The sequence below is a fragment of the Rhincodon typus genome, chromosome 22, assembly GCF_021869965.1.
Source record: "Rhincodon typus isolate 14 chromosome 22, sRhiTyp1.1, whole genome shotgun sequence".
Lineage (NCBI taxonomy): Eukaryota > Metazoa > Chordata > Chondrichthyes > Orectolobiformes > Rhincodontidae > Rhincodon > Rhincodon typus.
The window spans coordinates 16,679,400-16,705,931 of NC_063353.1; the positions used below are offsets into that span (position 1 = coordinate 16,679,400).

At 40.3% G+C, this 26,532-nt stretch overlaps 1 protein-coding gene across 1 annotated transcript in view; it reads left to right on the forward strand.

Moving 5' to 3' along the window:
* The window catches only part of ccdc87 (coiled-coil domain containing 87), a 68,666-nt gene that overhangs the window by 25,964 nt on the left and 16,170 nt on the right, over positions 1 to 26,532 (forward strand). Inside the window, exons 11-15 of the mRNA XM_048610585.1 lie at positions 1,729 to 1,845; positions 4,186 to 4,322; positions 13,004 to 13,109; positions 21,066 to 21,166; positions 25,182 to 25,297. Of these exons, the coding sequence (XP_048466542.1) occupies positions 1,729 to 1,845; positions 4,186 to 4,322; positions 13,004 to 13,109; positions 21,066 to 21,166; positions 25,182 to 25,297 (577 nt within the window). The remainder of the gene's footprint in view (positions 1 to 1,728; positions 1,846 to 4,185; positions 4,323 to 13,003; positions 13,110 to 21,065; positions 21,167 to 25,181; positions 25,298 to 26,532) is intronic.

The following is a 26,532-nucleotide window of genomic DNA, read 5'->3' on the forward strand; positions in this document are numbered from 1 at the left end:
ACATTACTTCAAAGACAGTACAGTAGAAAAATAGGGAAGTCTTGCTAAAACTATGTAAAGCACTAGTCACACTACACCTAGAATACTGTGTATAGTTTTGATTCCCTTGTTTAAGAAAAGATATTTTGGCATCGGAGCCAGTCTAAAAAACACTTACTAAGTTGAACCCAACTATTTTCTTACGAGTAGAGGTTAAATTGGTCTCTATTCATTGGATATAAACAAATTAATGGCAACCTTACTGAAACCTTTGATACACTAAATGAATTGACAGACTATATGAATGGGCAAAATTGTGGCAGATGGAGTTCAATGTAAGAAGTATGAAATTATCTATTTCAAACTGAAAAAGGATTGAACAGGGTACTTGCCAGATGGTACTCCCATTTGGAGGATTTTGAGCAGATCAAGACACTACACCTTAGGAAGGATATATTGATCTTGGAAGGAGTACAGTCTAAGTTTACAAGAATGGCACTGGACTTCAGGAGTCAAGTTATGAGGAGAGATTATGAAAATTAAGAAACAAAAACATAAATTGCTGGGAAAACTCAACAGGTATGGCAGCACCTGTGGAAAGAAATCGGAGTTAACCTTTCTGGTCGAGTGACCCTTCCTGAGACCGAAGGGTCTGAGGAAAGGTTCTGAGGATCCACTTAGCTTTTCAGCAATTTCTGTTTTCATTTCTGATTTCCAGCATCTACAGTTCTTCTGGTTTTTATACAAATTTAAGCCTTTTTTTTTCTGCAATTTAGAAGGATAAGGGATAATCTGATCAAAGTCTTCAGGATATAAGCAGAAAAAATACAGGTTAGTTAGACTATTCCCACTAGTTCGGGATTCTAGAACTAGATGCCATAATCTGAGAATCAGGGCCAGGCCATTCAGGAGTGATATTAGGAAGCACTTCTACACACAAAGGATGGTAAATGCTTGGAACTCTGTTCCACAGATGGCAATGGATGATGGATCAGTTGCTAATTTTAAATCTGAGATAGGTAATTTTTTGTTAAGCAAAGATATTAAAGGGTATGGGCCAAAGTCATGAATATATTGAGTTAGGCCACAGATTAACCGTGATGTCATTGACCAGTGGGACAGTTTCGAGAGGACTGAATGGCCTACTCCTGTTCCTTTGTTCCATTGAAACTGAAAAGTCTTTGGAGGCTTGATGAGGCAGATGCTGAGAGATTATTTCTCTCTTTGGAAGAATCTAGGACCAAAGGGCATAATCTCAGAGTAAGTACTCGCCGTTTAATAGAGATGAGGAGGAATTTCGTCTTGCAGAGGGTAGTGAATCTACGGAATTATTTATTACAAAAAATTGTAGGTCTGGGTCATTAAGCATGTTTAAGACAGATTTTTAGTCAGTAAGGTAATGGGAAAAACATGGGAAAGAAAAGTTGAGGATTATCAGATCAGCCATGATCTCATTGAATTGTGGAGCAGACTTAATAGGTTGAAAGGCCTGTTATTGCTCCTATATTTTATGGTCTATGAACTCTTTCTTTGTCATTTTTGTTTCTTCTTTGAATTTTCAAATCTACTTAGTTAAGGAGAAAAGAATAGTTTTCATATGGCATTAACAGTACCTGAAATGTGCAAATGTTTTGATTTTTCGATAACCATAATAGACAGTGCAGAGTCCCTGTTAGTATTGGTTGAGTTTATTTGTTAAAGAAATGAGAATTAAGTGACAAAAGTGTATTTCTTGTAATTTTCTTAAAGGTGGACTCAGAAATGATGAAAGAACTGGACAGTGGGTTGACCCTTGGGGAAGAACTCCAAGAGATTTACAAGGAGCTTTTGAATACTATTCCAGAGGACTATCTGTTATTTGACTGGGTAGGAAATATTTATTCTCATATGTGGGTTCAGTAAATTGTAATGTTGTTTTAATGTGGATTCCTAGCATGAAGCTGCAGTGATGTATTAAGCTGTCGAAGTAGCTAATCACATTAAAACATTCTTACCGACAAATAACCAGGAAATGAGTATCACTAAAATCAAAAAGCTTTCGAAAAATGTTACATGGAGAAAAATAAAGATTAGGACAAAGACAAGAGGTGAAAGTAGACGTGAAATATTCTGAAAATACTTTTTTCAGAAAAAAAATTTAAAATGTCTTACAATTGTAATGGTAAGATTTAGCAGCACTCCACCAGAACAAAATTATTTTTTCAGGGCTAGAATGTTCAGCAATAGGTATGATTATGTTGCCATGAAAAGCTGTAGCACTTAATTAAATAAAGCATGATTTTTTTTGTGGGGTTTCTAACAGCAACATGAGAATGGAAAAAGTCAAATTTACACCACGTGACTTACGTAAATGATTACTGCCTTTTGCATGGGGGTCAGTGGTAGAAATCCTAGTACATAACAGGGTGGAACACTAAGCAGTAGGCTGCATCTTCAGGATTTCCATGTTAATTTGATCTTTTTGCTAAGTCTTGACATTGCAGTTTGTTTTGTAGAGCTAATGGAAGTGAATGCTGATAATTCACCATCAAACCCTATACCTGCAAGCATGCACAATCCTCCTTTTGGAAGACAAATGCTAAGTATTCATTATGATCCATTCTAAGTCTTCTGCACACACATGTTTCTTTTCGCTTGAATGGGCCCTTGTTTCCTTTCTCTTTTCATATTTATAAAACATCTTTGTGTCATGTCTGTGAAGTTCTGATATTGCAGATTTTTAAAAGAAATCTGCTTCATGAGCTTTAAAATCTCTAACCTAAAAAGAAAATCCTTTAAATTAAGTTTCAAGTGAAACAAAACTGAAATAGCTGGAGAAACTCCTTAGGTCTGGCAGCATCTGTAGACAGAAAGTAGAGTCGAAGTTTTGGATCCAGTAGGGTCCCGAATGGTCACTGGAGCTTAAACATTGAATCTGCTTTCTTTCCACAGATGCTGCCAGACCTGCTGCGTTTTTGTTTCAGATTTCCAACATCCACAGTTCTTTGTTTTAAGTTTCAAGTGTTCTTTCAAGATGATAGGCACAGCAGACAACTGTCAGTTCCACTGTGTTTTCAAAGGCTATTGAACAATATTATCTCAGGACCGATCACAAAAGGAAACATTTATAGTTTAACTAACACGTAGCAACACAATGGATCCTTCTAAATGTTTAAGAGTTCAAAACTCCTGAGAGAACAGGGAACTGGGAGTTTCCAAACACAAATTGGAAAGGAAATTCCAACAAAATTAATTTTGCCTTGTAGAATAATGGCTCATTTGAAATTAACACAACATCAATTTTGTTTTGATACTGATATGACAGGCTATGAGCCACCATTTTGGATGGAATTGCAAGAAGAATTCTGAGATGCACCAGCTATGAGAGTGGGTTCTCAATAGGGAAGTGGAGGAAGGCACTACTGTACTGAAGCAGGCTATCAAGCACCAGAACCTACAATGCCATAAAAGCAAAACAAAGGAGTCTTCGTTCTATTCTAAAACCTGGTACACTCAATCCATCCGTGGCAGAACCCTCCAATTATTTGACTACAGAAACCATTCCATGTGCAGACTTTTGTCTTCAAATTTCCGATCCTTTCACCTGACAGAGAAATATTCAACCAAGCCAAGCTTGAAATGATGGCAGAAACTTATCTTAGTTTTATCTCTATAAGTCTATTTATCTGTAACGACTTTCAATCTTTGCATCTATCTTTTAGCTAATAACTATCATTGCTTACTTTCTAATTTAGCAATAGTTGTATATTAAACTGACCTTTATCTTTTTTAAAACATTTAGGTGTGATGTTAGTTCTTTTTAAATTGGTGCACTAAGAAAAAACTAAAAGGGGGCTAAATAAGTATATACAAAATTTGCAGTTCATGAATTGCTCTGAGGACATGCCTGGCGTGGTTGTGAAATTTGAGTTTTCCTTGATTTTTTTTTTGCCAGTGTACCTCCATGCAAGCCTAATTTCAAATGGCTAGGGCTAACTAATACCAGCTGCCATAAAGTTTAATTTTAATGGATCTTGCAGGGAATCGATTTTAGGGAGTGTCTGTATTTTTAAATTTGGCATGCCTTGGAAGAGTTACACTTTGGAAATCCACTGGTAGTAATCTCAAAGTTAAAGGACTTGAGTGAGTCAGTATTACAAATTGGATTCAAATGCACAAAGGTACTTATCAATACTTCACAGGACATGTTTGTATTCTGTTCTTTAGGATCCAATGGTAACTTCTCCAGCAATGGATGTACATCCTTCCAAGTGTTTTGCATCCTCCATTTTGTCCAAGAAGAAAGAGGAGCGTGCCATTAATCCTGAACTGAAATTATTGCAACCTAAGTTTGGGACTGAAAGGTAGGGTTTGGGTGTTGTTTCAGCTTGCTTTGAAACTTAGTGGTATGAGCTTGAGAAGTCATTCTGAATGTGTTAATGTTGTGGTGTTAGGAAGTTGCAGGAGAATTTTTTTCAAAGGAGAATAATTTGAATTTACTAGCCATGAGTCCACTTGGAATAGTATAAATGCATATCTCTATATTTCTACACATACCAACATATGCGTAGGAACAAACATAGGTCATTTGGCCCCTTGAGTCTGCTCTACCATTCAATAAGATCACTGCTGATCTGATTGCTCCATATACCCACCAACCCCAAACAACCTTTCATCTCTTTGTTTAACAAGAATGTACCTGAAACAAAAGCAGAAATTGCTGGAAAATCTCAGCAGGTCTGTTGCCATCTGTGGAGAGAAATCAAGAGTTAACATTTCACGTCCAGTGACCCTCCTTCAGAACCCTCACTGGACCTGAAACATTAACTCTGATTTCTTTCCACAGATGCCACCAGACCTCTTGAGATTTTCCAGCAATTTCTGCTTTTGTTTCAGATTTCTGATTTCAGTTCTTTTGTCTCTTTTGTCAAGAATATACCTATCTTTGCTTTAAAATTATTTCAAAGACTATCTACCTCAAAAGGCAGTAAACTGTCGACCTTTTCTTCTCATCACTCACTTAAATGGATAACATTTTAGTTTTGAACAGTGACCCTAGTGCTAAATTCCTCCAGAAGAGGAAACATCCTTCCACATCCAACCAGTCAAGACTTCTCAGGATCTTGCATGATTCAGTCATCGCCTCTTTCTCCTCTGAACTCCAGTAGATACAAATATACAATTTTGCTCGTCCAACATTTCTTTGTTACCTGATTATCTTGAACTTTAAGTGCCATGTTAGAATGTCTTTCAAAGAACAAAGAACAATGCAGCATAGTAACAGGCTCTGCAGCCCTCCCAGCCTGTGCCGACACATTTTGCCCTTCCTTACTAAAACTGTCTTCACTTAGAAGGATCCGTAGCCCTCTAATCCCTCCCTATTCACTTATTCGTTCAGGTGCTTCTAGAATGCTGCAATTATGTCTGCTTCCAACATCACCTCTGGCAGCACGTTTGAGGCACTCACTACCCATTGTGTGAAAAACTTGACTCCCACATTTCTTTTAAACTCAACTTGCCCCCACCCTGCACCTTGAACCTGTATCCTTTTTTATTCCTTTATTCATTAATTGGATGACGGTGTCGCTGGCTGGGCAGCAGTTATTGCCCATCCCTAATTGCCCAGAGGGCAGTTATGAATTAGCCACATTGCTGTGAGTCTGGAGTCACATGTAGACCAGACCAGGTAAGGACGACAGTTTCCTTCCCTAAAGGACATTAGTGAACCAGATGGGTTTTTCCAACAATCAACAGTGGATTCATGCTCATCATTAGATTCTTAATTCCAGATATTTTATTGGATTCAAATTCCACCATCTGCCGTGGCGGGATTCAAACCTTGGTCTCCGGAATGTTATCTGGCTCTCTAGATTAACAGTCCAGCTATAATACCACTAGGCCATTGCCTCCCCTAGTAATTGACCCCTCCACCCTGGGAAAAAGCCTCATACTTTCCACTCTACCCATGCCATTTGCAATCTTATATATAAACTCAGTCTATCCAACCTTTCTTCATAGCTAAAATTCTGCATACCAGGCAACATCCTGGTAAACCTTTCCTGTACCCTGGCCAAAGCATCCACATCCGTCTGGTAGTGTGGTGACCAGAACTGAATACAATAAGTGGTGTGGCCACCAGGACTGTATGCAGTAAAGTGTAGTTTCATCAAAAGAAAAGCCCTCCATTGCAAGGATAGTCTAAACTGCTTCCACTGAATTTATATTTTTCTTTAAATGAGGAGACCAATACTATGCACAATAATCCAGATGTGGTATCACTAATGTCCTATATGACAGAAGCATAACCTCCCTACTTTTGTTTTCAATTCCTTTTGTAATAAGTAAAAACATTCTGTTTGCCTATCTAATTACTTGCTGTTCTAGTCTACAGAACATTTGCAAACATGCAATAATACACCCAGATCCATGTGCATGCACTCACTGTTGAGATAAAATGCTCATTTTTTCATTCTAATCGCTGAAAAGAACAATTTTATGTTATCCTTAATAATAGCCTATTGGCCAGATCTTTGTAGCTTTCTTATATATCTTCTTCTCAACTCAATTACTTGCCTACCTTTGAGTCATCAGCAAATTTAGTAAGCATAAATTTTGTTCCTTCATCCACGCCATTTCTAGAAATTTGTAAAATGTAGAAACCCCAGCATTGATCCCTCTGATGTATTACGCATTACATCTTGCCGAACAGAAAACAACCCATTTATGCCTACTTTCTGTCTCTTGTTTCTTGCTTCCCGACAGGGGAGGCAATGGCCTAGTGGTACTATCACTGGACTGTTAATCCAGAGACCCACAGCAGATGGTGGAAATTGAATTCAATAAATATCTGGAATTGAGAATCTACCAATGATTGTGAAACCATTGCCCGATTGTCAGGCAAAATCCCATCTGGTTCACTAATGTCCTTCAGGGAAGGACAGTGCCATCCTTACCTGGTCTAGCCTACTTGTGACTCCAAAACCACAGCAATGTGGTCGACTCTTAACTGCCCTCTGGGCAGTTAGGGATGGACAATAAATGTTGCCTAGCCAGTGATGCCCCTCATCCCGTGAATCAATAAAGGAAAAAACAACAAGGTTACTTGAAAAAGGCCACCTCCTTTTTCGGTACCTATCTCTCAGGCCCAAATTAACTTGTGTTTTAAACGAATCCAATTTAAATGGCTTTCTCGAATCTATGAAAATGATCAATTTATTAATCTCTAAATGCAAGGAGAATTAGTAATGCAACATACGTGTTAGAAAAAGACATTAGAAAAAGCGGTGAGTCCAAAAGAATAAAAGTTTAAAAAAATCAGTCTCTGAATTGTCCACAAAGAACAGACAGTTATCCGTTGGCGGCCGTAGCAGTGGAGGTTGCCAGCAGTGTTGACGTTGGAGGTTGAGTGGCCGATTTCTTGGTTTTGTCGGCTGACTGAAGTTCCTTTGTCCTGATTCCTTTTTAAATAGTTTGCAGCACTCAGAGTGAGAAAGAGTCTTCTTTTTATTGTCCTGCTGGTTAGATGACCTTTAGCACTCAGAATGAAACAGGGTCTTTACCTGCACTACAGGGCTAACTAGGGGGTGCTGCTTCAACTGTGGCCTTCACAGCATGCTCATGCTTGATCACAGACGAGTACATATGTGAATGCTCTGTTCTGCTAGCACATTCCAATAGGGTTGAAACTGGCTTTTTAATCCCTGTCCTTGTGTGACCTTCAAAGGCAAAAATCAAAACATAACTCCTGTTTGGGACATAATCTGCAGGGGGTGACTTTCTGTTGAGTAGGGGGTCATCAGCTCGTTGTTACCCTTGTGGTTGCAAGAGATCACAGTTCAATCTGTTTGAAGTTTTATTTGAGTTTCTTTAGTTGGTGTATCCAATGTACCCCATACAGATTTTTCTTTTGGATCTGTGGTTATCAAGAAGAAGGGAGAAAGATGAACTTTACTTCAGTAAAATTTTATATTATATTCAGTGTGTCAAGGTGGGGCCGGAGCATGGCAACACTTGACGTTGGAGGTTGAATGGCTGGATTTTTGGTTTTGTTGGCTGACAGAAGTTCCTTTGTCCTGATTCCTTTTTAAATAGTTTGTATAACACGTGAAAAAACCGTTTTCACTGTACTTTTATATATGTGACAATAAATCTAAATCGTATTTGCGTAGCAGTCCTGTTTTTCAACAAACACATTTTGGAATTAAGGACTAAAATGCTCATTATATTTAGAGATTCTGACCCATCATCAACTCACGTTTCCTGCCAGAAGAATTAAATGAGATTCCTTTCCATTTCATTACAAAGAGTGAAAAAGAGGTGAATATATAAAACAACAAACACACTTTCAAACATTTTCATTCTTTTAGCCTTGGTCAGTTCCTCTTCAATTCCAATTGGGTCTCTAGATTCTGGACAGGGTGTCTGCAATCAATTTTGATTTCATCGTAATGTTGTTAATTTTCAGGTGGTATAGTTGAAGGAATATAATTAAAAATTAAAAACATAAAATTAACTTAGCTTCTTGGTCTTGAAATCTTTCCACAAAAGCTGTGGTCAGTGTAGGTTTTGTTCTCTCGGTACCCACTTGAAACATTATCTTGAAGTGTTGGAGAGAGCTAGTGATAAACCAAGAGCTTCTTTCTCTACAATGGAGTACTTCCAGATTGCACCCCTTATTTTGGACTTATCTTCCTGAAGGAGCGCATGCATCAGCACCACAAGCATCAATGGTTATTTTCAAAGCTTGTTTAAAGATTGGAGCTGCAATCATAGGCTTACTTGTAAATGTGACCTTCAGCTTTTCAAAAGCAGTTTGGCATTTCTCAGTCCATACTACCTTTGCTGCTTTTCTGTAGTAGATCTCTCAGCGGTGCACAACTGTACAAAAGTGTAGGGCAAGCTTTTGGTAGAATTGACACATTCCCAAGAACCTCACAATTTCCCATTTTACTGAGGGAATGGGGAACTGTATTACTTCTTCCACCTTTGAAGCACTAGACAGTACTCCTCCTTGCCTCGCTATGTGCACTTGATATGTTACTTGGGTCAGCTTTTCTGGGCCTATGATAGGGATATTATTGGAGAGGCCACATTGGCTAGAGTTGGGATAGTACAGCCTGTCTTATCTCTGTATAAATTCTTGAGGGCAGTGAACAGCCCTGTTAAATTTGCATTCTACACTTACTTGGGTGAATAGAGAACCTAAGTTTGCTAATACTTCTATATTGGTTAGTTAGATTGTAGGGGTCCAGTGAGGGCCTAACTCACATCTTCCTCTAATTAATCCCCACTGTGACCCTTGTTCTCTAGGTTAGTTACCTGCTTGTTTCCTTTTCAGCAATGATATTGCTTTATCATGCTGATATGTCAGTTAAACATCACTTCCCAAGCTTTTTGGTGGCTACTATCAATGAACCTGGAGCACTAACAAATGGATTCCTGGTTGAAAGGTTCAGATTCTAGCATGTTTGTCGACTTCTTGTTTCAATCACTATTTGGGAGCTTTTAAAGTGTTCTTGAGCCATTTCCCAGGCTCACAAGAGTCACTGTCAGAACTCCGCTACATAGTCTAACATGGAGACTTTCTCCTTCTGTTCTAAAAACCTCTCATTGAAATAGTTTCGGAGGCCCTTGTACTTGATGCCCATAAACTGATTCAGATGGAACAAAACCTGTGGATTTATTGGGGTGAATTTCTGAAGAAGGGTCTAGGCCTGAAACGTCAGCTTTCCTGCTCCTCTGATGCTGCTTGGCTTGCTGTGTTCATCCAGATCTACACCTTGTTATCTCTGTGGATTTATTGAGTGAGTAGCTGATGGTGAGCAGGAGAAAACCTAGTCCTTTATCCCAATCATGGGGATACTCCTAGCAGTATGATATGGGAATCATTGGTGCAGGCTTTAATGTGGGTTGGAGTTTACCTAGCATGTGTGTAAGGTTCTGCAAGTATTTACTTCATCCATATGGAGCTGTGGCCAGTAAAAGTACTGGCTGATGCAGGCTTGGGATTTGTGTATATCCTCATGTCTAGTAATTGGAATTTTGTGTGCTAGCTGCCTTATTTCCCTACAGTACCTTGGTGGCACCACTATCTGGTGGGTCATTGCCTATTCTTTGTTTGCAGGTTTTGTGGGGCTTCTGACCTGCCATCCATTTTTGCACAATTATATGTTTTTTCTTTAAGTTTAATGCTAGCTTTAATCTTTTTAGTTAACCACATATGGTGGGTCCTCGCTTGGAATTTCTTTACTTTTTTGGAATGTCACTATTTCATGTATACTGAAATAGCTCCTTAAAGTATCTACCACAACATTTGTACAGACCCGCCCTGAAGCTAATTTGCCTGTTCACTTTAGATAGCTCGGCTTTCATGTCCTCATAATTGCCCTTAATTAAGTTAAAATACTAGTTTTGGCCCCACTCCTCTCTTCCTCAAACTGAATGTAAAATTTCGTCATATTATGTTTAATTCTGCTTGTTATGTATTTGCAGAAATTATTTACAGTAATTAGTAATTTGTATTTATAGGAATTTATTGTCACTTGTATTTATAAAAACAGTGAAAAGTGTATAAGTCACCAGAATCTGGTGCCATTTTAAATACAGAAATTATAAAAAGGAATAATTGAGACAAAGTCAAGACAACGCCTCTGCCACTGCTGAAACAGCCCCTTGCGCTGCCATGAAGATCTTGGACAGGACCCACCATGCCGCAATTGACAAATCTAAAGCCGCCGCATCACTGCCAGGAGAATGGAAAAGATCCCATCAAGCCACCGCCACTACAGCTCCTGCCACAGCCAGGAAACTGTCTCAACTCCTGAATACTGGGTCCCATTCCAAGGACTGTCCAAATTCCTGAGGAAATTGAATCACCACACCACCTTCATTAACGCTGAAGCCATTGGTCAAGCCACGGCCGCCAAGATTGCGAGGAAACAGATCGGGTCCGCTGCTGCAGCAGCTCCCCACAACCTCCCTCCTTATTCCTATTGTCCCTTGTATCCCTATTCAAGTTGATATCGTAGGTTGCTTTTCCAGTGTATTTAATCTGGTTCCTTTTCCCGTACATATTGCCATGATCCATTTGACCAAATTGAAGCCACGCGCTGAGACTGACTAGATGGTTATCTGGGCAGCACTGTAGTGCAGGCCAGTGGAGCTATTTCCATTTATCTCTGGGATTGTGTGTCTCCCTGTGTACTGTTTAATGTTGCAGGATTCAGGGTATTTGAGCCATTCCCGATGTAACATTCTGAAGATGAATCATCATATTCCTGGTTACGCAGATTCTTTGGGCTGTGCATTCTTTCTTCTTGACTGGGGCTTAAATGAGAGTTCACACACTGGTCAGCTGAGATCTATGTTGCATCACGCATACCAAAATCACTGCTGCTCGCTGAACTTTCATCCTAATGCTCTGCTGGCCAAGCTCTGAACTGTTGGGGTTAGTAGTGGTGGGAGGAGCAGGGATAGGGAGTAATAGGTGGTGGAGAGCTTTGGAAGTTGATTTTTCATGCTATTAATTACTCTAATGAGTGTAATAGCCTGAAGATTATCACTACAGGAACAAAGCTGTGAAGATGAGGGTGGCTGGGTTGATCATCATTATCAGACTTTGAAATGACCATTGATGCAGAAGCTGTAAACCATAAGTCAAAGGCAACTGGTGAAGTACTTGAACAAGAAGAATAGAACATAGTTGGAAATGGGATTGGGAGTATTGTCAGTTGAAAAACTAGTAGTGGTATAGGAATAATGGACCATAATTTTCATGATTCTATAGCTCAGATTTTCTGACAGGCCAAAAGACTGACTGAAATTAGGACATCGTGTGAAGAGAATCTGCCTGATTAATTTGCTTACGCTTGTCTGTTTTTCAGAAAAAGATGATTGCACAAACTCTGGGAGCTCCAGGCCTCTTGTAATTGGGAACTTAACAGTTTCTCGCTTGAAAATTGCAGCTGCTACAAGAGGTCTGCAGCGTTTTAGATCATTGGAGATAGGAGCAGGAATAGAGCATTTGACCTTATGAGCCAGATCTACCATTGATTATGATCATTTATGAAATCCACTTTCAGTCTCAACTAAACTTGCTTACTATGTCCCTTGATTTTCCAAAAGATCTAATGTCCATTGATCTCAACCTTGAATATTTCAAATGATAGAACATCCACAGTCCTCTGTGGTAGGGAATTCCAAAGAGTTACAACCTGTGAGTGAGTGATTTCTCCCCATCTCAGTCCTGAGTAATTATTCCCTTATCCTGAGGCTGCATTCCATGTTTCCTGGAGATGGTGTTTCAGCTGCCCTTCCATTGAACCTACATTGGCAAAGTAGGACAGCTCTGAGGAGATTTCTGGCTCAGATATCTGAAGGTAGGCTTGTGATTGTTGAGTTGTTTGAAAGATTTAAGGCACTATCAGCGAAGAGATAGTCGTGGAAGACATGGAAAGATGGGACTGTTAATGCAAAGAACAGAAAGTCTGTTGAACAAAGGCTTGCAGAATGGTTCCACACCCTATTAAAATTCCTATTTAATTATTTGGGACTTTCTACTCCCTGGGTCACTGCAATAGTTTAACTTTGCAAAGCAAAGTTATTCAACATGTAGGATATGGCTATGATCATTATCTCCCATGGATGCAACAACCCTTTTCCACAGCCAGCACACATGTTCAACATGTGCCATTCAGAGCAAAAGATGCTCAAATTCTATTTGAAAGTGCAGAAAAAGTCTGTGTAGTTTAGGGCTAATTTTGAATTAGTACAAACTGTCCCCCTCATTAGCCCCAAGTCTGAAATCAGTATGTGTTGCATTCTAAAAATGTTTCACCCAGTGCATCAAGTGCTTGGGACCTTACTTAAAATAAATAGTACTCTGAATGCATCTAAGGTGCTGTACGTATTTCAAGACAATTCAATGACCTAAACCTGCAACTATAAGTAACAGAAACAAAGAGTTGCAGCCACTTTGAATTAATATTTTAAGGAGAGTCAAGCACTTGACATGTTTGCTTATATCATCCCTTTGAATGTATTACAGGTATTTATTAATAAAGCAGGAAGCTGAAAGTGCTGCATCTAAATTTAAGGATGAATCCAGAAATGTTGTTTCAGTGTCAGATTATCTAAATAACATTTCTGTACAGGTATGTTGTTGAATTGTTGACTCAGTGCTTCATTATGATCTTTAGACAACTTTCACCTTGTTGTCTCGGATTCTCCAGCATCTGCAGTTCCTACTATCTTTGAATGAATATACTCCTTTTTGTAAGAATCCATTACTACATTTGCAAGTGTTTCCACAATTAAATAGAAAATAACTTGATCTTTTATTTGTGATTTACTTATCACATGAAAAGAAAGCAAACAAGGCAGTTCACAGTGCTTTGTTTGTGTCAGAAATATAGCTGCTAAGTACCTTAGATAACTGAAAGAGTAGGATTGTTCTCTTTGTGTGAGTTCTCTCAGTGTTGTGATGACCCTGATTACTGTCCTTTAACTATGTCATTAAATATTAATTAAGGAATAATGTCAGCTCAAACCAATTCCAAATGTGATGAAACTCTATTGTTGACTGATATTTTAATACGTATTTTGTTTTTACATCACTACCATAGTACTTTAGAGAATAAACCATGTAGAGCCACATCTTCGATCTAGAGCCTCATTGGATCTAAGCACCAGTTGGAGAATATTGGTTGTATTGTTATGTTTTGATCTCTGACTTTGGTCCTTTTGCAATGTGTTTGCTCCTGCATATAACAGACTTCTGTTTCATCCAAATTGTTTCATTTCCCTCAAACACTTTGGATAAACAAAAATTTATTTTAACCAAATCAATGTATACATTATAAGCAAAGGAAAATAGAAATGTTCTTTCCAGTTTTAATGTCCAAATTCACTTACTTAACCTTGATATTTTTATATTATCATTTATGTTTAAATATGGTAAATCTTTAATTTCATATTTTCTAATTTTTAATCCTGGCTGTAAGTACAAGCTTGTGTTTAGGTCTAAAGCCCAGCACTGGAACAATGCGAGAGATTCAGGGTAACTCTACTGAGTTTGGAGTTGAATCCTCATCTGACATTGGAATGAAGCAAAGTAAGATTCCACTTTGCTTTAGAATCGGTTTAGGCTGAAGCAGCTGAGTTATACCACATAAGGTCTTTGCCTTTTCAAAGCTTTACAGTAATGCTAAAAATTTTTGTGTGAATTAATTTTTCATTGTGCAAAACCTACTTACTAAGAAGTAGGTGTAAATGGCAAAACATTACCTATTAGTAGAACACTTCTCTTGCCTTTCTCAGATTAAACTAATTTCCTTGATGGCTTAAATTGATGTGTATCAGCATCTCTCTTCTCATCTTCTTAGGGATAATGATATTTCCCACCTGTGTATGTCCAATATTCACATATAGCAATGGAAGTATTCTTCATGGTTTGAGGACATCCTTTCAGCACTGCATCCTGTAGCACTTGGCAAGTTGTATAATTTACTTGATTCAAGCAATAAGTTTTTTCTCTTAAATTCAATGTCTTTTGGGTTTATGACTTCCAGAGCATTTTAAGCTGTTGGCACTTGCTGAATTTGGAAGGTTTCATACTCTGCCTTAGCATCCTCAGGTGTCTTCACAGGGAGTACTGCTCTCAACAGCATGTTGGAAATGTATATGTACTTTCCTTGTTTGTGTTTCATTTCCAGAAGATATCTCTGCAAACAAAGTAACATTCTTTGCAGAAACTTTGGAGCAGGTAAAAGTTGCTGGAGGAAGATACTCTGAAGTGTTCAGACTCTACTGTAATTTTGTCTCTCTCAAACAGGTATTGATTAAAATGTTCACAATTAAAGACCATAACCAAGCATTCATTTTGAATGTGAGTATGGCATCAGTCTGTATAATACTTTGGATGAAGATACAATTAGTTATCTTTCCTGCACTAGGGCTTCTCCTTATCTGGTCTCTGGTATCACACTACAATGTGACCCAAACATTGACATTGTAATAGCTCAGTGTTGTTCTGACTTCATTGCATGATTCTAGAGGAAGCTGCCCTTCTTGTTCTGCTCACCACCCTTATCCTTTAACTTGTATAGAGATTCACACTCTGATGACAAGTTTGGGAAGACCTTTGATAGATAGTTCATGAATCTGTTGCTTTGCTTTCACATATGTTAATTGCCACATCTGCTACAGCTCTGATCTCATCAGGATTTGGGTGGAGAACTTTTGCTGTCAGCGCATACCAGTGCATGTACTTGACTTGGAACTCCTCAGTTGCAATTTTTTCTTGTTCAACTTCATTTTTATCTGACAGGCACTGACCTTAGTTGCAACTGACTCCGAACATGATCTGCAATGGCTTCTTTTTCTTGGAAACATAGAATAGAGGAGCAGCAGTAGGTTGCTCAGCCCTTTGAGCCTGCTTCACCATTCAGTATGATCAAGGCTGATCATTTAACTCAGTACCCTGTCCTGCTTTCTAATCATATCCTTTGATCCCTTCAGCCCTAAGAACTAAATTAACATCTTTCTTGAAAATGTTATGGCCTTGACAGTTTCCTGTAGCAGAGAATTCCACAGGCTCACTGCTGTCTGCATGAAGAAATTCCTCCTCAACTCTGTCCCAAAGGGCCTGCCCCTTATCCATAGACTGTGACTCCAGGTTCTGGATTCCCTGGTCATTGCGAAAATCCTTCCTGCATTACTCTATCTAATCTTGTTAGAATTTTATAGATTTCTATCAAATTCCTCCTTCATACTTCTATATTCTAGTGAATATAGTGCTAATCAATCCCGTGTCTCCCCGTACGTCAGCCCTGCCATTTCAGGAACCAGTCTGGCAAACTTTCTTTGTGCTCCCTCCAATGTCAGAACATCCTTTCTCAGATGAGGAGTCCAAAACTGCACACAACACGCTGGTGGTCTCATCAATAGCCTGTACAGTTGCAGCAAGCCATCCTTCCTCTTGTACTCAAATCCTTGCATTATGAAGGCCAACATTTTGGTTTCAATGTGTCTCGATATCTATAAAGTAGCAGATCATCCACAGTAGTTTAGATTCTGGGTCAACCGCTAATTGCGTTGATACTTTTCTGGAGAAATGGAAATGCTGAATGCATTGATAGCCATCTGTATCTTCTGAATGTTGTCCAGAATGTACTGAGTGAATGGTGCCCAGAATGCAGTAAGAAAACTGCTGCTTTCATCCAACTTCACTTGACAGTAACCACCCTTTGTATTGGTGGTAGTAAAGACCTTGCTATGACAAGTTGTAGTAAATTTTTTCAATGGCTGACATAGGATAGTGAGATCTCTTCAAAGCTTAATTGAGATCTTTTGGATCCAAGCACAGCCTTATTTTTCCAGGTTTTTTTCACTGCTGCCATGCTTCTAATCCAGTGTGTAGGAATTGATACTTTTTTGATTATTCTTTTCATTTCCAGCTGTTGTATCTTGTTTTTCAGCTGGAATGGAGTACAGTTGTAGCTGTCCTTGTCAGATGCTGGATTGGTCTCTCACTTTCATCTAATTCAAGATGGTATTCACCAGGAAGCCTATGAGATCTTAGACTATTTTTGTACATTGTGGCCTGCAGTTGCTACTGTCAAGATCTCTTGTGGTTAAATTGTGGTAGCTACCTTCAATCTGCTGCGACCAATGACATGGTCAAGATAGCTCGTGATCAGAATTTTTGCAGTTGGGAACTGCATGCAGTTCACACACACGAGATATTTTCTTATCAACCTGTACAGAAGTGTTACTACACACTTCTAAAGCAGATGAGACTTGAACCCAGATCTCCTGGCTTGAAGGTAGAGACACCACAGGAGCCTTTTCACATGCAGGATGCTATGATTACAGATGACTTCAACTATCGTGAAAGTGCTTAATTAACGCAATTCCCTCTTGAAGGGCATTATCATTTACAAGAAGTGCCTGTATGCTCAGACAGGTTTTTTTTTAAAACTAGCACTGTCTACACTGTGTGTTATTGCAGCATTTTCCATTCGTACCGCTGCATATTCACATATTGGATGAATTAGGAAAGCAGTGCAGGTTGAGCTTGACACAGTGAACTATACATTCAGATCGATAATCACAGCCTCCCTGCCAAATCTCCTTTGTTCCTAGCTCACCCTGTTGAGCCCATCAGTACTGAACCTCTGCAAGTTAACACTTTGACTTGCCTCCAGCTCTGAATATTACCCCCTGAGTTCTAGCCCTTCAGTTTAATCAGGCCAACCATCATGCTAAACATCCCTTTTCCCCCCACCCACCCTGATAAATGGAGTTTAGTTTAAACCCTTCACAGTTATTGTCCCCTCTGTATCCTGGCATCCTGCTTCCAATCCACAGAATTGAGTTTCCCCACTTGTCTATCTCAGCAGTGGCCCTTGATAACTTCCCTTGACTTTTGTTGCGCAGGCTGATGATTGTCTGCTCAGCTCACTGACTTGCACAGACAACTCCAACTGATAACTGCCAGATCTCTGACTGGCCTGTGCTGAACTCCCCAGACTGATTAAACTAGACCTGCAGGATTGACTCAGGCTCACTTCCTGGACTGTAGTGATACAAACCCCTGATGCTGGCAGCCCCAACTGACCGGATGACTGTGTCCATGCCCATGAACAGATTGTGGACAAAACCCTTGACATACTGATTGTAGGTTGGTTCCCTTGAACGAGGACCACTTACCTTAGATTTTATGCTCCGGCCATTTGCTTGATGCACACGCAGCATGTTTGCTATGTACAGTGTTGGCACATGACAAAGTGTGAGATTGACATAGCACAGTGCCATACAGCAATGTGTTAACCACCTTGACCAACCATGCAAGCTGCCTGACTTGGCCAATGTTAAACAGCAAGGCAAAGCAGAAGTAGTGAATCTTTAAGTTCTGGCTGAGGTGACAAAGCATAAAACGGCAAGGCAAAGCTGGGATGTTGTGAATATTCACAAAAGAGCAAAGTGATTAAATACGAAGAGAGCATATGAGGAACCCTGAGATGCAGCGTGATCCAATCCATAGATGGGTTTCTGTCTTTGTGCGCAAAGTGTCCTAATGGCAACATTACAATGATACTTGCCATGTGCTCCAAAATGCAGATCCATCTTGCAAATGGGTCAGAGATCAGCTATGACATTGTGGTACATATGGATGCCAGAGTCTCTATAAGGTGTGATATGGGTTTCATGCCCTGAGGTATTGCTGATTGCAATGCAAGATGAAGGTCCAGAAGACTATGCGGTGAACTGCAGTTGACACTTACTCACTCTGACTTTCATATCAGGAATTGTTGGCATCCAGTTTCCCTTTGGTGGGTGGGAAACTGAGAAACTGCAAATAAATAGATTAGCAAGGTTAAATCACATGGAATACAGGGCGAATTGGGCACTTGGATACAGAACTGGCTCGAAGGTAGAAGACAGTGGGTGGTGATGGAGAGTTGCTTTTCACACTGGAGGCCTGTGACCAGCGATGTGCCACAAGACTCAGTGCTGGGTCCACTGCTTTTCGTATTTATATAAATTATTTGGATGTGAATATAGGAGGTATGGTTAGTAAGTTTGCCGATGACAGCCAAGAAGGTTACCTCAGAGTACAATGGGACCTTGATCAGATGGGCCAATTTCGCTAAGGAGTAGCAGATGGAGTTTAATTTAGATAAATGTGAAATCCTGGGGATTGTTGCTGAGCAAAGAGACCATGGAGTGCAGGTTCATTGTTCCTTGAAAGTGGAGTCGCAGGTAGATGGAGTAGTGAAGAAAGCATTTGGAACGCTTGCCTTTATTGGGCAGTGCATTGAGTATAGGAGTTGGGAGGTCATATTGCAGCTGTACAGAACATTGGTTAGACCACCTTTGGAATACTGCAATCAGTTCTGGTCACCCTGCTATAGGAAGGACGTTGTGAAACTTGAAAGGGTTCAGAAAAGATTTGCAAGGATATTACTAGGGTTGGAGTTTTTGACAGGCTGAATAGGCTGGGGCTATTTTTCCTGGAGGGTTGGAGGCCAAGGGGTGAACTTATTGAGGTTTATAAAATCACGAGGGGCATGTAAAGGGTAAATAGCGGAGGCCTTTTCCCAGGGTGGGGAAGTTCAGAACTAGAGGGCATAGGTTTATGGTAAGAGGAGAAAGATTTAAAAGGGACCTAAGGGGCAACTTTTTCATGCAGAGTGTGGTACATGTATCCAGAGGAAGTGGTGGAGGCAGATACAATTACAACATTTAAAGACATATGGATGGGTATATGAATAGGAAGGGTTTAGAGCGATATGGACCAAATGCTGGCAACTGGGACTAAATTAATTTAGGATATCTAGTTGGCAAGGACAAGTTGGACCAAAGGGTCTGTTTTCACGCTGTACAGCATATGATTCTAAATGAGGCAAGATTCACTAATAATGAGATGTTAATGCATGTAAATAGGCCTCCTGATGCTGATGGGCAAGAATCTCATCTTGGTTGGAAAATTTGACTTTTTACCTTTGATGTTGAGAAGCTCCTCACTGCTAATCTGTCACGATGCTAATCTCCATACTGACCTTTTTGTTAATGCCTACATTATTCAGGGCTGGATGATTTGGCCCTGGTCACCATTACTAATTTATTAAACAAATTTTAAACTCCACCTACTGTGGTGGGATTAAGTCCCTAGAACCTCCAACATCTCCCCTGTACCTCGGAACTTGCTCCCTCCCCTGTTGTGTCTTTGCAATGCTTCTTGTACAACAGGTATTCTTCCCCAGCCACTTCCAGCACTAGCTCCAATTAAAATATATCTCTCCTTTAGGTGGTGTAGACTGGTTAGATTGAACTTGTGCTGACTGCTCATGATCTTGAGCCCCCTTCTCAGATATGCAGCCACCCTACCACTCTACAGGGTGTTTCATACTGCCTGCTTACTAGAATCATGCAAATAAGCAGACAGTGCAAAGTTTGCTTGGGCCTGCAACAGAAGCAGTGGACATAGTTCAACGGCACATTATGAGCGCTGTGCCCACTTTGGGTCATATTGAATTTTATGGGACATCTTTCTTTTGACATCTTCCATAGTGCAGCACTCACTCAATTTTTCATTTATTGCCTGGCCCCAACTGCCCTGTAGAAGGTGATGATGAGTTTCCTTCTTGAATTACTGCAGTCCTTGGGGTGTTGGAATGCCTGCATTGCCATTAGGAAGGGATTTTAATCCCATGTCAATTAAGAAACAGCAATACAGACCAAAGTCAGGGTGATGTATGGCTTGGAAGGGAACTTGCAGGCCTCAGCAATTCTGTTGTACTCCACTCAATACTGCACAATATGTTACATTCAAAATAAATTTGCCTTTTTAAAAGTGTACAATTTGTGTCTCATTCTAATAAAAAAAATTTGTGCAATATATTCAACCTTGTTGACATTAATTATAGACCTGATGTGGAGGTGCTGGTGTTGGACGAGGTGACAAAGGAGCAGTGGTTCAAAAGCTTGTGATTTTAAATAAACCTGTTAGACTATAACCTGGTGTCATGTGACTTCTGACTTCATTACAGACCATCAGTGATGTACTTTTAAAAATCTTTCTACTTCATGTCTAATTATAGTACTGAAACTTCCTAAAGCATAATAAAAGCAGTGACTGGAGTTTTTTTAGATAACAAGGTGTAGAAGCTGGATGAACACAGTAGGCTAAGCAGCATCAGAGGAGCAGGAAAGCTGACGTTTCGGACCTAGACCCTTCTTCAGAAATTTCTGAAGAAGGGTCTAGGCCCAAAACGTCAGCCTTCCTGCTCCTCTGATGCTGCTTGGCCTGCTGTGTTCATCCAGCTCTACATCTTGTTATCTCGGATTCGCCAGCATCTGCAGTTCCTACTATCACTGGTGTTTTTTATACTGTTTTGCCTGTACTTAAATTTACACAGTCAAAATGGAGTCATGTCCATTCTACACATTTAACTTCTTGGAGCTGTAACAACTTTTGGACATTGACAATTCTCTAATCTCCATCTGAATCATTTAATCACCTAGGAAAGGAGAAACAAAACAATGGTATGTATATCAACAGCTAGCATTTAATAGAATTAACCTTTTATCTTTTATTTCTGCAGGGCACAGACTACTTAAGAGTTGCCTTTCATTTATATGACAGTGAGGATGAAGGAGATGAGGCAATAAATTCACTTCTTGCTCAAGAAACAGAATTGAAACAGTAAATAGCTTCTGCTTAGAATTTGTTTCATGGATGTAGAGTATTTTAAATTAGAATTAACTATCATCATTTAAAATCCTGATCAAATCCTGCTAGATTGTACAGTCAGAAACAAAACAATCGTACCCGGCACTGAACTTGAAGAAAGCAAACTAAAAATCTAGCAATCTCTTTTGTACGGATTATCCATTTCCCAGCATCGCTTTAAATCTGCCATTAATGTATGTGATTACACAGTGTGCAGCAGCAGTAATATCACAAATAATGTCCTAAAGTGAGGTCATGGCATTGAGTACATGTCACTGAACTGATAATACAGAGGTTGAGGCTAAAGCTGTGGGGGGCAGGGGTTTAACTCCCACAATGTCAGATGGTGAAATTTGAATTCACTTTATATATCTGGAATGGTGATGGCTGTAAAAACCCAGCTGCATCACTAATGCCCTTTAGGGACAGAAGTCTTACATGGTCTATCATCCCTGGTATGGCCACATATGACTCCAGACCCACAGCAATGTGGTTCTCTTAACAAGCAAGTCACATAGTTGTATATAACTATTATGTGTAAGAGAAGAATGAAGCCTTTCTTACCCAATGCACTGGAAATGACATGAGCAAATCTAGCTGGCTTAAACCTGTTAAGTCCTCCTGACTAACATGAGGAGGCATGTGCCGATTTGGGAGAACTATCAAACAGATCAGTGAAGCAACAGTTTGAAACAATCATACAGAATTATATATTGTAGAGCATGCTGTTGATACCACCGTTGCCATTCCTGGGTCGTACTGGCAGGATAACCCTTCAGAGGTGGTGGCACAATAGTGTATGGGCAGGAGGGAGTTGCCTTGGACACTGTAATACCTAACAGCATCAGGACAAACCTGGACAAGGGAATCTCCTGCTGATTACCACCTACTACCCATCCCTTAACACCCTCTTTCATGTTGAACACCAATGGAAGGAGTGTTGAGGAGACCGAGGAATGTACTCTGGGTGGGGGACTTCACTGGCAATAGGCTAAAGTAGCTCATCAACTACAACTGCTGACAAAGCTGGACAAATCATTAAGGACATGGGCTGCTAGACTGGGTCTGCGACAGTTGGTGAGGGAAAAATACCTACTTGACCTTGTCCTCGCTAATGTATCTACTATATTTGCATCTGTCCATGACAATATTAGTAGGATTCACCAATGCACAATTCCTGTGGAGGCGACATGTGGTCTTCACATTGAGGATACTTTCCGCTGTGCAGTGTGCTAATTTTGAACTCATCAAGTGAGCAGTGGAGATGGACAATTAAACAACTAACAGGAAGATGACGTTCCACAGATATTACTATCCTCAATAACAGTGGAACCCAGCACATCAGTGCAAAAGATGAGGCTGAGGTTTGCAAACAGCTTCTTGGCCACCTCTTGATTTCAGTCTTTACCAGTTCGATTCACCCCACGTGATACCAAGGAACAGCTGAAGACACTGAATACTGCAAAAGCCAAGAGCCCTTACAAATTCCAGCATTGTACTGAAGATGAGTGCTCCAGCTCCTAGCAAAGCTGACCAGTACAGCTGTACTGTTGACATCTGCCTGGAAATGTAGAAGATTGCTGCAATGTATTGTGGCCCGTTTAAATAGTGTCGCAACATGTTGCAGCAACCCGGAACTACACAGAGCAGAACAGGGGCATGTATACGGAGTCTTCAAAAGGAATGGATACCTGAAACGCACAATCTGCTGTTACCTCCGAGACAGACCACAACAGGAAGACACAACAAAACCAGATTCACTAATCACCCTACCATACATCAAGGACATTTCAGAGATGCCCGCAAGACTAAGACCCCTAGGTATCAGGGTAGCCCATAAAACAACAACCACCTTACGACAGCTACTGACGAACGTAAACGATCCCATACCCAAAACCAGCAAAACTGGCTTAATATACAAAATACCATGCAAGGACTGTGAGAAACACTACATAGGCCAAACCAGAAGAAAACTGACAATACGGATACGCGAACACCAACTAGCCACCAAGAGACACGACCAATTCTCACTAGTCTCACTACACACGGACAACGAGGGACACAAATTCAACTGGGACAACACATCCGTAATTGCACAACCCAAATGGGGACACGTCAGGGAACTCCTGGAGGCCTGGTATTCTAACTGGAACTCCATCAACAAACTCATTGAATTAGACCCTGTGTACAAACCACTGAGAAACAGAAGCGGAAGTGGTACCAAACACCCCAACAAACTGAGGCATATAAATAACAAGCGGGACAGAGCACCGAGCTTCACTGGAGGTGCACTGTCGATGTTACCTAGCAGGGTGACGAAACGTTTGTAACCAAACCCACCGGCTTGGCGAGCATGTCTACAACCTCATCCACAACCCAAGCTATAAATCTTCTCAAGGTTTTGGTTGTTGGAAGTCAATCATCCCAATCCCAAGACATCACAGAGTTCCTGGAATAGTATCCTGGGCCCAATCATCTACAGTTGCTTCATCAGTGACCTTCCATTCGTCAGATGTTCAGAAGTGGAGCTGTTCACTGTGATTGCATATTTTTCAGCACTATTCGCTACTCCTCGTGTACTGATACTTAGCCCATATCCATATGTAGCAAGACCTGGACAGTATCCAGGCTTGTACTGATAGTGGAAATTAACGTTTGTGTCACACAAGTGCCAGGCAATAACCAAGACCAAATTGAGAGAATCTAACCATTTCCCCTTGGCATTACATTGCGTCATCATTATGAACCAAACTATCAACCACTGACCAGAAAGTGAACTGGACCACCCGTATGAATATTCTGACTACAAGAGCAATGCAGAGGCTAGGAGTTCTGTTGTGAGTAACTCCTCTCCATTTCCCAGTGCCTGTCCGTCATTGAAAGGAATAGATCAGGCATGTTTCGGAAAACTCCCCACTTGCCTCAGTCCCACCTTCAACATTGACTCCAGTCAGCATTGACACGCAATACTTCTACAAGATGCAATGCAGCAACTCACTCAGATTCCATCAACAGCATCTTCAAACTTGTGACCTCCATCACCTAGAAGGACAAGGGCAGCTGTTGCATGGGAACATCACCACCCACAAGTTCCCTCCATGCCACGCACCCTCTTGACTTGCAACTGTATTGCCATTATTTCACTGCTGGTGGATCAAGACCTAGACCTCACTTCCTAGTTGAACTGTGGGTATACCCAGACCCCAAGGATTTCAGTGATTCAAGAAAGCAGTCACGACTACCTTTTCAAGGGTGGACAGTAAATGCTGGCGTTGCTAGTAATGCTCACGTCCCTATGAATGAATATAAAAAGGCAAGTTATTACCTGATAGTATTGAAACATTCTTACAAATAACAAATCAGTAAATTATTTTATTTTTAGTTTAAATCTTCATGCAACAAATAAATAATTATAATTGGATTTAGTTGAAAGCTGAAATATAATAAATAGAAACAAATGTGATTTTCATCGTAATGGAGAAAATTGACATTACACAATTATAAAATGTGGACAACTGAGGCTGAATGGCAGTAATTTTAAACCCAGATACACCAGAGCTTTTAAAAGGTTTTTTTTTCCTTTCATTTATTTTTCCTCTGGGAGATCTTCTTCAGCAGGAGAATAGAATGACTGACAGTAGCTGGTGATTTTATTTTTATTCATTCATGAGATTTGTGCATTGCTGGTTGTGCCAACATTTATATCCCATCCCCAGTTGCCCTTGAGAAGATGGTAGTGATCTTTGTTCTTCAACTGCTGCAGACCATGTGCTGTAAGTCGACCACAGTGCCATTAGGGAGAGAATTTCTGTTACACTGTGCATGTGCAAAGTGCTGAAACTGCTGTTTTTTTCAGAGTTGTAATGCTAGTGACTGCTGACATGTTTGTCATCAATACCACTACAATATTTGGGCTGTTATGGCTTCTATTTTTAATAATTTGTGGGTTGAAGGATCTAATTAATCTTTTTTTCATTTCTTAAAACAGGAAACAAGAAATGGAAATTGCAGAAATTCGGCACCTAAAGGAGGAATTTGTTGCTGGATCATGGAATATTAACTCTGTAATGCTTGGTGGCCTCGGAAAAGAACCACTATCACAAGGTAGAATTTTTGTTCCCAGTAAACTTTTTTTCTATGGTAGTCTATCTTGTACAAAAGAGCTACCTAGAGAATAGCTTTATAAGAGACGATCCAGCATGTTTGAGCATGTTTGACAAAGAATGCTGCATGTTTCCTTTGCCAAGAACCATGTGAGCATTGGTCTGGGATTGCATTAAGAGAAGCCAGCGGAATAGGATGCCTAGCCAGAGGAAGTGATTATATATTTAGTTTAGTCCAGGGGATTCAGGAGCTGACTTCACAGCCTTAAGCTTTCAGCGGAAGGCTAATGAAGATTGACTAGAAAATGACAGGTACTCTTGGCAATCTGCATCAAGACTCAGAGAATGGAGGAGGCTCATTCCAGCTACTGAAGGCTAAAGAATTAATTGTGTTGATTTGAGTCATATTGCTGGAATGCAGAAGGAATTACAATACTGAAGGAGCTGGCTCAATGTGTAAAGTGGGGAGAGAGGCAATGGAGCATGGGAAGGAAAAGGGTCATGCAAGAGGCACAATCATTGATGGTGAGCAAGACTCCTGGCTTCCATGAGGAGACAATGCACTACAATACTGGCATGGCTACTGTATATGTATGGGGCTGGGGTGGTAAAGTGGACAGACGAAGACTAGATAGGGAGACATGATAGGTGGGTTTTCTCAGGAATTGGGGAAGTGCAAGGCCTGTGGAGGTGATGAGTAGGGCTACCAGGAAGGGGATATTTCCATATGGCAATTCACCAAGACAGAGAGGCCGAGCCTGAGACTCACTATTTGAGGACCAACTTCTGTTGTCTCCCATTGGGCTTTCAATAACAAGTGTGCAATGGAGATGATTGTGGCTGTGACCACGCCCAAAGTGGGCACGTTATATATTTTATTCTGTAAAGGAGAGAGCATTAAGCTGAAGTGATGTGAGGTCCTTAAAAGGGCAACAACATTACAGACATACCCATACACTGAAGAAAAATATACAGTGAGCAGAACACATTTTGTGAAGCTTTGGCATTAGCCAGTTGTGTGTATTGCACATCTTTGGCCCAAGCAATCCTGATCATATCGTGCAAGATGACAGATGAATCCCACTGATGCATGTAATGCAGTCACGATGTTTGTCTACTTGATAAAATGGAGCCAAGTTGCCAAAGTAGCAGCGAACGATGATTTAACCGTTGCCTACATATGATTGCGGAGCCACTCGCTTCACACCTTGGATCCTCTGTTCCTCAGAATGTCAT